The sequence below is a fragment of the Mandrillus leucophaeus genome, unplaced genomic scaffold (assembly GCF_000951045.1).
Source record: "Mandrillus leucophaeus isolate KB7577 unplaced genomic scaffold, Mleu.le_1.0 Scaffold1260, whole genome shotgun sequence".
In the NCBI taxonomy this organism is placed as follows: Eukaryota; Metazoa; Chordata; class Mammalia; order Primates; family Cercopithecidae; genus Mandrillus; species Mandrillus leucophaeus.
In genome coordinates, this window is record NW_012100988.1 from 451,947 (window position 1) to 465,418 (window position 13,472).

At 45.0% G+C, this 13,472-nt stretch overlaps 3 gene segments (V, D, J or C); all 3 read left to right on the forward strand.

The window, feature by feature from the left end:
• The first annotated feature begins 356 nt into the window (after window positions 1–356).
• On the forward strand, window positions 357–1,006 carry LOC105533553. The segment is given in 2 exon segments: window positions 357–456; window positions 571–1,006. Coding segments are annotated over 2 exon segments (357 nt in total).
• Window positions 1,007–5,287: 4,281 nt separating this feature from the next.
• On the forward strand, window positions 5,288–6,171 carry LOC105533569. The segment is given in 2 exon segments: window positions 5,288–5,491; window positions 5,615–6,171. Coding segments are annotated over 2 exon segments (606 nt in total).
• Window positions 6,172–7,887: 1,716 nt separating this feature from the next.
• Window positions 7,888–8,762, forward strand: LOC105533557. The segment is given in 2 exon segments: window positions 7,888–8,158; window positions 8,291–8,762. Coding segments are annotated over 2 exon segments (405 nt in total).
• Window positions 8,763–13,472: the final 4,710 nt, after the last annotated feature.

Consider the following 13,472-nt stretch of genomic DNA (forward strand, 5'->3'; position numbering starts at 1 on the left):
ACAGGGGACCCTGACTTGCAGAAAAGACAGTGAGCTCACCCCTTGGTGCCTTGTGTTGGGGACACTGATGGCACATCCTAGAGAACATGCCCAGCAGACAGAGGAGCAGCTGTGGGGTGAGGAGATGAACTCAGAGATGCAGCATGAGGCCTCCAGCTCCAGACAGCTCTGGAGAAGAAAGTGAAGACCGATGCATTTATGTTGTTTAAAAGGAGCTAATAAATATCTAAAGCAGTCATCTGAGTGTGTTCTAATATAAATCCTGTGTTCCTGAGATTGTGGGGATTGGGAGAGGAAGTGATGTCACTGTGGGAACTGCTCTGTGGGGACAGGGACATCCCTCTTCCTCTGCTCCTGCTCACAATGACCCTGATCTGGCAAAGCTCTCATCCTGCCCCGACTCTGCCATGGGCAACAGGCTCCTCTGCTGGGCTGCCCTGTGCCTCCTGGGGGCAGGTGAGTCCTCAGACACCAACCAGCCTCATTGTGTGTGTGTTTGTGTGAATGTGTATATGTGTGAGATGAGTACAACTGCTTTCTTCATTCTGTTTTCAACTTGTGTCTCCACAGATCACACAGGTGCTGGAGTTTCCCAGTTCCCCAGTAACAAGGTCACAGAGAAGGGAAAGGATGTAGCGCTCAGGTGTGATCCAATTTCAGGTCATGCTGTCCTTTACTGGTACCGACAGAACTTGGGGCAGGGCCTAGAGTTTCTAATTTACTTCCAAGGCACGGGTGCAGTAGATGACTCAGGGCTGCGCAGTGATCGGTTCTCTGCAACAAGGCCTGAAGGATCCGTCTCTACTCTGAAGATCCGACACACAGAGCAGGGGGACTCAGCCACGTACTTCTGTGCCAGCAGCTTAACCACAGCATGACACAATCGCCTCTTTCCTGCTCACAAACCTCCTCCTCTCTCTCCTTGCTTCCTTGTGATACTATTTTGCATCCTCATCTCACAACGCTCCTCTGCCTCTTCCAGAATCATTGCTTGCATGTCTGCTGCTCAGATCAGCAGATGTGTGTTGTACACGTTAATCATTTTCTGTGGAAGGCCCTTTGCTGGTCTTCATTATCCATCCTTATTTTCCACGTTGGATACTGCTCCCTTCAAGATTACTTGTTGCCTGCAAGGGATCCTACTTTTTACATTCAAATTTTACTTTTCATTAATACATATTTGATGCTGTCTTGAAGGTAATCTCATTATCGTCCCAATCTTCTGCTAATCTTTATTTTCATGGTAACATTGACTGTTATTTTGGGGGACATGTATTTCGTCTTTGGTAATGGAAATGAAATAACTATGCACTTCAATTCCTGTATGTTCCTCCTACTTCAGACTAAATCCAATTTTCTTCCATTCCTCCCATTCTATCCCGCTCCCTTTATATGATAGTTTTAAGGGAGAAAGTATCAGTTAGACTCTAATGGCTGCTATGTGATAAGAGTTATTTTGAATGAGGGTGGGATATTCAGCTTTGAGAAAAGCCATAGTCAGGGTTAGAACCATTGTTGGAATCAGGGTTTAGGGAGATTGCTCATAAAACCTGCAGGATGGCACTTCTAGAATAGTCTCCCGGCTCACTCTGCAGACACTTTCCAGCATCCCTTGGGCCATTGCAGAAGCAATGATGAAACTTAACTTACTGGCCACAAGATGGCACTGTGGTCCACTGGGATCTAAGGGGCTCTGGGGACAGCCTGGGAGAGCAGCCTAGGAGGGGAAGGGTTAAGAAAAATTAAGGCTGGGATACAATATTATGCAAATGTTGCAACAGTTTACAGTTATTGCTAGGCTACCTACAGCTATGCAAGATTCAGGAAATACCTCTAATCTTTAACGAGATCCACAGTTGAAGAATTTTGGCCGGCAGCCTTGGTGTCAGGGGCAGGTGCAGACAGAGGAGCAACTGCCTCAAAGGAACATGGGGAGGCGAGGGGCGGGCTGTGCCCTAAGCCCAGTGTGTCTCTGCTGCACCCTATCTTCCCTGCAGGCCTCGCCGGGCAACAGCCTTCATGAGAGGAGGTGGATCCTGCCTGAGACCAGTCAGAACGCCCTGGACCAGCTGGACTCCGAAGGCATGGGGGATGACACCACAGGCCCACGAGACTGTTCCCTAGAGAGGGGCCTCCAAGCCCCAGCTCACAGTCCTGAGGATCAGGGCACTTAGTTGGGAGAGCCCCTCCTCACTCTGACCCTGTCATGAACCCCAAACTCTTCTGCATGACCCTTTGTCTCCTGGGAGCACGAGAGTCCTGGAAACAGCTGCAAAACTCTGTCATGGGTTTGCAATGTCTGGACTCCAAGCCTTTTTTCCCCTTTCCTCTGAAGAGTACCCCTACCTCTTAACTCTTGTCTTCACTTTCCATCTGCCTCTCCAGCAGACTCTGTTGATGCTGGGATCACCCAGACACCAAGATACCACATTATACAGACAGGAAAAGAGATGATCCTGGAATGTGCTCAGGTTAGGAACCATTATTCAATGTTCTGATATCGACAAGACCCAGGACAGAGGCTGAAATTGATCTGTTATTCAGGTAGTGGTGGCAGCAGGACCAAAGTTGATGTCACAGAAGGGTACAGTGTCTCTGGAAACAAGCCTGAGCATTTCTCCTAAGCCTGGCATCCACCAGCACCAGCCGGACTTCTCTGTACCTCTGTGGCAGGGCATCCACAGCCCTGTACAGCCAGCTGCTCTCTGCACCAAAAGGGCAGCCACAGGTTGGAGGTGGGTACTCCTTACGGAAGGCCCTGCCTCAACCAGAAGAAAAAGCTGCCCTTTCTGAAGCTCTTTCCAGACTTCCCAGCAATGGGATCTCATTCTATGTGCGCTCCTGAAGCATGAAACTTAGAGTGAGCTGGGGTCTATCACTGTAGTGGGGATGTGTAAATGCAAACAACATAATGCTATTTTCCTCAATTTGGAATATTCTGGGAATTGTGCAAAGGAACAGTAGCTTCCAACATGAAATTCATATTTCACTTTATTTTCAAGGGAGAAGAAGAAAGCAGAAAGCAACTGGGAAGCTTTGGCCTGCTTGAGTGATTTGGGATTCTCATGTAGTACACATAACATCACCTTGGCTTTGGTTCCTTTGGATACCGAGCATGTGTTCTCTGGAGGACAAGAAAATCCGATTTTTTCTTTATAAAGTTACAAACACACAAGTGAACAATCCACTTAGTGACAATGTTAATAGATGCAACAAACTCTGCCATTAGACCTGAAAATAATCAGCTAGTAGAATTATAAAAAAGATTGTAAGCCTCTTACTTAAGTACCTGTTTGAGTTCCTCTGAGGATAGATGAAGGAAGGAAATTAATTCTTACCATCACTGTGACTTGGATTAGAATCTGTGAGTCCCTTAACTTGTTTTTCTTGTAAAATATTATAAAATAATATAGAACACGCATTTTATTTTCCTTTAGCCTGTCGTCCTCTTTAGCATCCCCAGGGAGAATCCCATATCCCGGTGCAAGACTTCTTATGTTGGGATCCATTAACTGAAGGACTGGGAGGACCACAGCTGGGTTTCACGGGAAATACACTCCTCATGTGCAGGGAACCCCATATGTCTCTTCTCTGCCCAATGTCCCCCTGTGAGGCTGCCAAGAGGGGAGTGCCGGGTCACCCAGGACCCCCCTCTCAAAAAGAGGAGTGGGCTGCTTGCTTGGCAGGAAAAAAAAAAAAAAACACCAATTGGCCAATCTGCTGAAAACCAATATGAAAGGCTAATATGTGAGACCGATGAATGCCCAATTTCTCAAATTATTAAATTTATAACAGTTCATGGTTCTTGGTATGACTTCAACAGCGAGTGAGCGTTTTTTTCTTTGTCTGTAGCTTTCTTTCAGCCATTGATCCTCGGTTGTGTCTTAGCCTCTTATCAGCCCAGCTCATTTTGATACTAAATTTGGCTGCTGTATATCTCAGCAAGAAGCACGTCTGACATTCTCCGTATTTTATGTGGTCATGAGTGTGTTCCTGTCTTATTCTTATTTTATATGATGCATTTCTAAATTGGACGGTACAGAATACAAGCATCTATTTGTATAGGACTCCCGTCTTTTATGGGGATAGGTCAGAGTAGGTGAGCGTGCATCGTGAGTCTCTGCTGGGATCTCTTTGGATTCTATGTCCACTGTCACATGGTTTATTGTCATATGCATATTTCTCATGGTTCTCCTGACTCTTTCAGCAACGCTCATTGCAGGATATTAGAAATCTTATTACTTCTAATGGCAGAATGTTAGAAATTGTGTTAACTCTTAAGGCAAAATAAAATATCCCAGACTCGCTTTTCCATTGCTCTTTCTATTACTTGTGGTCCTGGAGATATCAAGGAGGGACAAAAAGGAGTATTTGCAAAGGTGTCGCAGGGTTAAGGGAACCCAGTAAGAGAAGCAGAAGTAGCTTAGGAATAGCAGAATCTGTGGTTCTTACATTAGCCTGAAATTAGTAGGAGAGGATGTGGATCCCAAAGCATCTGCTACTGTAATTTTAAGACAAGGCTGCCTATAAGGTGCTATGGCCTTTGGTAGGGAAGAGTAACCAATATAAAATAACGAAGCAAGGGGAGAACCAGGACATACACAAATCAGAACAAGTGTGACCCTACCTCCGTCTGATCTCCTGACATTGTCTCCCATTAGCCAAACTCACTCTGGAGTTAGAGAAGAAGGGAGCCAGTTAACATAATACACTGGGGTCAGCCTCTGAAGGCAGGGTGGATCTGGAGAAATTAACATAAATTATCCAGATCACTATGCATAAGATGGCCTTAAGGGTGCTGAATCCCAAACTGGCTGGCTAGGTCTGTTCTGTGAGCTGATAAAGCCCTAGTGTTATTTCTGGAGAATCTGTACTCTTAATTTACAGACAACCCAGGTCTGCTTTGGATCTGATCAGATAGATTAAATCTTGGGGACTTTGTACCACTGGCCACTCAAGGGAGGGGCTGGAAATGTTAGCTGAAGACGAAAAAATAGAACCAGAAAATTTGGTTGAATCTAGCGTCAGAGAGATGACCTTAGGACAGCCAGGAAGAGCTGGAACAGGAAGGTTTAATCACAGGCTCTTCACCCTTTGCTGATGGGCAGTGTGTGAGCTCCAGCATGGAGCACCGCAGCACTAGGTGGGAGGAGGGTGAGAGGGCGATGGGGCAGCCTGGGAGCTGGAGCAGTGTAGGCAGAGGAGCAACTGTCTCATCACAGAAGCTTCTGCCCTCACCCAACCCTTCTGCTCTGCAGGACAGGGAGAGAGTTTGGGTTGTGGGGAGCACTGGACTCAGGAAGCCTGTAGAGGGAGGACACAGGACAGTGACATCACAAGATACTCCTTGCATCAGCAAAATCAAGGCCCAGAACTCACTCAGCTCTTCCCCAGGAGGACCAAGCCCTGCGTCAGGTGCAGTGCTGCCTGCCCCACTGTGCCATGGGCCCCGGGCTCCTCTGCTGGGCGCTGCTCTGTCTCCTGGGAGCAGGTGAGTCCTGTGCACAGGACAGCAGCCCCATTCTCACCTTTCCCACCCCTGTGTCCTCCACTTTACCTCGGGGAGGGCCTCCAGGCTGTCTCCTGGCTCATCCTCCATCTGCTTTTCCCACAGGCCCAGTGGACACTGGAGTCACCCAAAGTCCCACACACCTGATCAAAACGAGAGGACAGCAAGTGACTCTGAGATGCTCTCCTATCTCTGGGCACACTAGTGTGTCCTGGTACCAACAGGCCCCTGGTCAGGGGCCCCAGTTTATCTTCGAGTATGCTAATGAGTTAAGGACATCAGAAGGAAACTTCCCTCATCGATTCTCAGGGCGCCAGTTCCGTGACTATCACTCTGAGATGAATGTGAGTGCCTTGGAGCTGGGGGACTCGGCCCTGTATCTCTGTGCCAGCAGCTTGGCACAGCCTGGCAGAGTCACTGGAACTCTGTGTACTAATCTCTCTGCTTCCGTGTACAGCAGTCTCAGACCAGACAGCTGTGAGAAAGGCTGGCGGAAACAAGGCCAGGAGGATCTGCTCAGAGGATGCTGCTGCTTCAGGAGGTTCACAGCAAAATTACCTTCTTTGTCGGATGCCGAACACTATAATGATACAGTAGCTGGCACTCTCCTTTTTAGAAAAAGAAATTCATTTTGGTGTCAGGATTGTTCGACAGATGTGTAGTATAGAAGGTAAAATCTCAAGGGTTTGCTTTATATAATTAAGGGAGAAGAAATTGAGATTTGGTTTGGAGAAATTTGAGGAGAACATGATTAAAGATTATGAAAAAATAGAAGTAGAGCTGCCAGATGATAAAAATTGTGTTCTCTGCAACATAACCTGTCAAAGTTTTCAATTGCTAGAAAATATGCAGCAAGGCCTTGTAATAACTGGCATCACCCCAGGGCCAGTCTAGGATGGTCATTGCCACATAGCCTGTTGCTCCATGGGAGGGCCCTGGAACTGGTTCCAATGTCTTCCTTCTGGACTTAGATCTCAAGTCTCAAAACAGAAGAATTCATTTCACTACTGACGGTAAACAGATAAAGGCTCTCCCATTTCCCCAAAGATACATTCTGCTTCCATTGTATCTCTTCCTGACACTAACTACCCAGATCCATTCCCTTCTGTGACCAAACATCTCTTTGAATATTTCCTAAAACTCTGCAGCCTTTGCATTCTCTGCATTTGTGCTCAGTATTTCTATGGCCTGGAAGGACCTCTGTCTCCCAGGAAACAACCAGACCCTGCTCATTGGTCAAGAATGGGCTCACGTTGCTTTCCTCTTCACTTCTTACCATGATATTCCCCAGCATTGTACTATACCAACATCTTTATTATTTTCATAGGAAAAGCCAAGTATTAATTAAATATATAGTGAATATTCTTTGATGTTGTGAAATGTATGTTAATTCCTGCCTATATAGCGTTCTGGAATATTACTATTATTAATATGAGGGATATTATTAACCACTAACTATTTCCTGGTTAGAGATCAAAGTCACTTCTGCGTAGTGACAGCAAATGTGAGAACCAATGGAATCTGTTTGATTACAGTGTTATTCATTTCAAATTTTTATAATTTAGAAGTAAATTTTTAAAATCTAGAAACCCTTTTGTAAAATGCACTATCTAAAATTTAGTAATAATGAATCTAAATACAACATATGAAAACATATGAGTATAATTAACTGGGATTAGCTGTGGAATATAGGGTTTCCAGGCTGGGTCTCCTTGATATCATCACGCTGTTTAATTGTATGGCCTTTATAATTCTGGCTGGTCTCTACCATCTTAACACATTATTTGCAACTATGTAACAATTGTTTATTCATAATCAAAATGTTGGCTCATGTGTCCTCTGACTCCATTGGCGAAGGGTGGATTTGAAAATCAACCCGAAATGGACTCTTTGGGAAAGCATGGAGAGGGTTTCCCTCCATGGTGGGTGTGGCAGGACTGGGGGCATCTCTGTTTCTGATTTGGACAGTTTGAGCATATCACGTCAGAAGGTATGAATCCATGAGATTGTAGACTGTTGGCCACTTGGAGGCGCTGTGGCTCCACAATGCTGCAGAGAACTCAGCGGAGGGGTGGGAGAGGAGCCGAGAGAGTGGGGCTGAAGGGGATGCCTGGCTGCCTGCTGGCATCAGCAGAGTGGATGGAATTCCCTGAGTGGGGCCTGGACACGTAGAGTTAAGCACAAACTCTCATTGCCTTGGAAGAGTTGGGGTGCCAGAGGCCTCAGTTTGCACTAAAGAGGGAGTGTCTCTGCCTCTGCACAGGCAGTAGAGGGTGAACAGGCTGGGGTGGCAAGGACTGGGGAATCAGTGTCAGGGCAGGGACAGGGCGGGCAGAGGAAAGTAAGGTGTGATGTGGGCATGTGGGGACTGTGTTCAATCCTCCTCACGTTTAGCTTCTGGCCTGTACAAGACAGGAATAGTACATGGAGTAGCAGAACCTGAGACCTGCCAAAGAGTACAGTGGGCTGGAGTGGCCTGCAGGGGAAAGTACGTCAGTGCGGTGACGTCACAGGCCAATGCTCCTATCAGGAAGAAGAGAGCTTGGGAACTGCACAATACTTACTACAGAGACACCAGCCCCGAGCTGGGAGATCCTGCCATGGGCTTCAGGCTCCTCTGCTGTGTAGCCTTTTGTCTCCTGGGAGCAGGTGAGTCCTGGGCACAGCTTCGAAGTCTCCGATCTCCATTTGCTGTCCCTGAAATGCACGCAGGCCGATGATGGCTTCAGCAGGAGGCTTTCTTCTGTGCCTTATGCTTAACTTCTGTCTTCTGACACACAGGCTCAGTGGATTCTGGAGTCACACAAACCCCAAAGCACCTGATCACAGCAATTGGACAGCAAGTGACGCTGAGATGCTCCCCTAGGTCTGGAGACCTCTCTGTGTACTGGTACCAACAGAGCCTGGGCCAGGGCCTCCAGTTCCTCGTTCAGTATTATAATGGGGAAGAGAGAGAAAAAGGAAACATTCTTGAAAGATTCTCAGCACAACAGTTCCCTGACTTGCACTCTGAACTAAACCTGAGCTCTCTGGAGCTGGGGGACTCGGCATTGTATTTCTGTGCCAGCAGCTTAGCACAGCCCTGCGTGAGCATCAGCCTTCTGTGCAATAACATTCCTGCCCCACTCAGGAAGTGACGGTGAGGGGAGGGCTGCCAGCCAGAGGGCCTCAGGCCCTGGAGAGTGGACAGGCCTTTCCCAGGCACTCTCTGGTGCTTCTGTGTGAGATCTGGTTTAATGCTCACTGAAACTGTCTAAGCGAAGTATTATTTTACCTGTTTACATATCTGAGGGACAGCAGATGTCCTGGGGCTCATATTTAATAGCTAGCTGAAGTCTGTTTTTTCAACACCTCTGCACTGTCCCTCCTCACTCTGGAGATCTGTCCTTTTACCTGGTGTCCCATTTTCATGTCCCCAAGAGCAGGATGCTAAGGTCATGCATGAAGCTGTGATCATGATAACTTCTTCCCTGACAAGTCCAATGAACACATGATTTCCAGGCAAAACATACCCATTTACTCTTTATTGTGATTTAAAAAAAAAAAGGAAAGAAAAGAAAGGTGCAGTTTTCTGCTCTGTAGCCCTCCTAAGGGCAAGGCCAGGCATCTCTTTTACGGAGACTGTATGAGGAGGGAGCTTTCCCAGGTTCATAGCAAAGGGCAGGAAATGTTTTTCATGGGGCATGTAGTGTTCCTGTGCCCGATGCAATCTACCATTAGGGAAAGGACTTGAAAATTTGTTATTCATTAGTTAATATTTTTCATTCTTTTTTTTTTTTAGACAGAGTTTCGCTCTTGTTGCCCAGGCTGGAGTGCTGTGGTGCTATCTCGGCTCACTGCAACCTCCACCTCCTAGGTTCAAGCGATTCTCCTGCCTCAGCCTCCCAGGCAGCCTCCACCACACCTGGCCAGTTTTGTGTTTTTAGCAGAGACGGAGTTTCTCCATCTTGGCCAGGCTGGCCTCAAACTCCCGACCTCAGGTGATCCACCTGCCTTGGCCTCCCAATGTGCTGGGATTACAGGTGTGAACCATTGCGTCAGGTCCATTTTTTATCCTTTATCAATAAATCTTTTGGGGCATCCTACTTAGTACAAGGGATTACATCACATGAAATACACAATGGAAAAAAAAGATAATTAGAAAAAAGGGAAAATTTTTAAAAATGAAGAAAAGGGTGTTTCTTGCATTTGAGGGTTTCGAGATCTGCAATTTTTGGTGTATTCTAATTAGTTTACTCCGTTTCTGATTTATACGAATTTCCTCTTTCTTCTCTTTCTCCCTTTGGCTACCTACATCCTTTTGCCAGATTTTTAAAAGTTTTTAGTAACACTATTTAACATGAGATCCACCCTTTTTGTAGACTTATAAGGGCACAACACAGTTTTATAATCTGAGGTCATGATGTTGTACAGCAGATCTCTAGATCTCATTCATCTTGCATGACTGAAATTTTATACACATTGGCAGCAACTCCCCATTTACTCCATTCCCCAGACCCTGGCCACCACCATTCTAGTCTTTGCTTCCTTGAGTTGGACTATTTTACATAACTCATGTAAATGACATTATGCAGATTTTTGTCTTTTTGTGATTGGCTTATCTCATTTAGCCTAATGTCCTACCAAGTATAGTGGTGACAGTTTTGCTTCTGTCTTCCAAAGTTCACACAAATAGCTCCTTGACCAACTGTAACCCAGAATCATAAAGATAAAGGCATTCTTAGAAATATAATTTTTTGTCCTGGCTAAGTTGATTTAACACAACCCGGTACAGTATGGATTCTCCCAGGTTGAGGCATCTGGTCACATACCTGTTTCAATCTACCGTGGTCTCCAGTCTCCACTTTTGGGGGCACCACTGCTGCCCAGGTGAATATGGACACAACTTAGATGTCTCTGTCCTAGATGTTCCAGGCCCCAGCTACTGGCTTTTCTTTTAACCTGTGCCTGCAGTCTCCCTCCACTTGGACACAGGGCTCTGCCTTCTGCTTCCATCTCCTTCCTGAGCTTCTGCCCTGCTGGAGTTGCATGGACATCAGGGTCCCTGGTCAAAGTGTGGCGACCCACAGAGACAGAGGGAGGGAAGCTCACCTCTAGCTGCCTTCCAGGGCCCAGTTCTGTTATACCCCAAGCAGTACTCTGGTCTCCCTTTGGGCTCCACAGTATGAGAAATGCGCTTCATGGATTCATAGCTGACCCCCAGCTCAGTAATCTGAGGACAAACTCAAAGGGAAACTCTCAGAACTGAGGGACTAGCCCTGCATTTCTCTGATGAGGGTAAGAATACAGTATTGTAGACATGCCTTCTTCCCTGTGTAGACCTGGCCCTAAACAGGGAAAAACAGACAGGGTAAAAGTGCCCAAATATGTCTGAGGAGACTGAAAGAAAATTTCCTAAGAAAATCCTTCTCCTGACTTCATTCAGTTCCCAGTAAGACATACCTCATGCTCGGACCCCCAGATCAGCTGAGTACCCGGGATATCACAAGTCCCAGCATCTAACCCCACAGCAACTAATTCAGATACCGGCCTCTTTCCTGCTCCACATTGACCAACTGCCAGAAATGGTCTTGCCAATAGAGTTTTGTTGGCCAGGCATGGTGGCTCATGCCTGTAATTCCAGCACTTTGGAAGCCCGAGGTGGGTGGGTCACCTGAGGTCAGGAGTTCGAGACCAGCCTGGCCAACATATTGTGAAACCCCGTTTCTACTAAAAAAAAGAAAAAAAAATAGCTGGGCATGGTGGCACATACCTGTAGTCCCAGTTACTTAGGAAGCTGAGGCAGGAGAATTGCTTAAACCCAGGAGGCGGAGGTTGCAGTGAGCTGAAATCTCGTCACTGCACTCCAGCCTGGGCAACAGAGCAAGACTCCATCTCTATAAAAAAAGAGTTTTGTCCTCTGACCACCATGTCTATATATCTAGGCAGATTTAATTTATGATTAATTTGACCTCTTAATCCCATTAAAGGGAAATGAAGAGCATATGTTTTCAATGTAAAGTATATTCATTTTATTTTTAATAAGTTGGAACTAGTAGTAAACCGAGGGTGTCTCTCCAGTATAGTCTTAAGACAACCCATGGTAAAACAAATCTCTTTACTAGGACTTTCTTTTTCACATTTTAGTTCCTAGTTATCCAGAGTCCGGAATATTTAAGAGTTGAAGAGTTTTTCTATGACTGAGATGGTCTGCGGGGGTTTATAAACAAGTGTTCACTTGTCCAACAAGCCTAGGGCCACTCTTTATGGAAGCCAGTTTGTCAGCTGGTCTGGGAATTTTTAATTTAAAATACGGTATGTTGTTTAACTTGAATAAGCATAAAGTCTACAAGTGTAATTTGCATATATAGGCTAGTGCCTGAAGATTTGGGTAGGACAAAAAGGAAAGAAGAGATAATGTTTGCAGATTTAGGAAGTTTCATTATACAGAACTTCAGGGGCCCGTGGGCTCTAATTTGTGGAGACAGTATAAAGACAAAGAATTAGAAAATCAGAATTCTCTTCTGGAGCCTACATCGGGGTTGTCCTGAGAAAAGATTATGATACGAGGAACATAATCCATGGTGTGGTTAGCAGCCCAGAATGCAGCAGACAGTTCTTGACTCATGCATTTGGGGGTGAGACTGGAGACACTGGCGGACGGTATAGCCTGTTGAAGCTGTGCACTCTTCATCTTAGCCTCTCCAAAACTCCAGAGACAAATGTCAGACAAATATACTCCTATTATGAAGAATATTAAAACAAAAAAAAAATGAGGAAAAGTTGGCAGAATTCATAAACATTCGCAATAGGCAGCCTGAAGGTTTAATTTTAGCATCATGAGATATGAAAGTTTGAAGAGCTATAGTTAAATGCACACAAAAGAGAATTGAAAGCTGAACAAGAAAAAAGAGACTCTCAGAAACCATTAGATAACTTTTTAAAAAGCATTAAATGGGATGTCTAGAAATGATCCCTAAAATGACTGAAAGAAAATGGAGAAAGTGAAGAGCAGATTAATGCTCATTGAAGAGATTTCAAAGACATTAATTTCAAAGACAAATCTGAAGAAGTTACCCAGAACAACACAAAAAATTAACTGTATAATATGAAACAGAAGTGAAGCAACAGAGAAGAAACAATGGAGGTTTCAGTTATATTCGAATATATGTAACATTTCATAAGAATTTCCCATTTATTCTTATATGTCATTGAAGTATAAGAGAAAGAAAATAGGGAGAATGATAAGAGGTGATATTGTGTGTGATACTAGCTGAGAAATTTCCAGGACAACTAAAGACCTAAAACCTGAGTTTCAAGAATTCAAATAAATCCCAGGTTAAATAGTTACCTCAGTGTTAAAATAGAAGAATATGAATGATGAAGAGACGATTTTTAAAGCAGTCCAAGAAAGATAAATATCTTGCAAAGGAATAGACTGAGACCAACAGAAATAGTGAAGAAAGAGAGTTAAAAATATCTATAAATGCAGATTATAGTCCTCATTCATCAAAGAGACAAGGAGACCTCGGCAGTTCATATTCTGAACCCTTGGGCTGGTGACCTGAAATATATTTGGCTGAGTGTTCTCATTTGTAAACTGAATTCAATTTGCAGAGTTTTTGTTTGTTTGTTTGTTTGTTTGTTTGTTTTGAGATGGAGTCTTGCTCTGTCACCAGGCTGGAATTCAGTGGCATGATCTCGGCTCACTGCAACCTCCACCTCCCAGGTTCAAGCAATTCTGCCTCAGCCTCCCGAGTGGCTGGGACTAAAGGCACACACCACCAAGCCCAGCTAATTTTTGTATTTTTAGTGGAGACGAGGTTTCACCTTGTTGGCCAGTCTTGCAGAGATTTTAGAGAGATAACTTTAAAAACTAGAGTCATCTAAAGTACAGGTTCAATAAATCTTAGGTCCCTATAAATTCTCTGACAAATCTCCAGTCTAGCTCAGTTATTTACTCTCTGAAATTCTGGTAACAAAG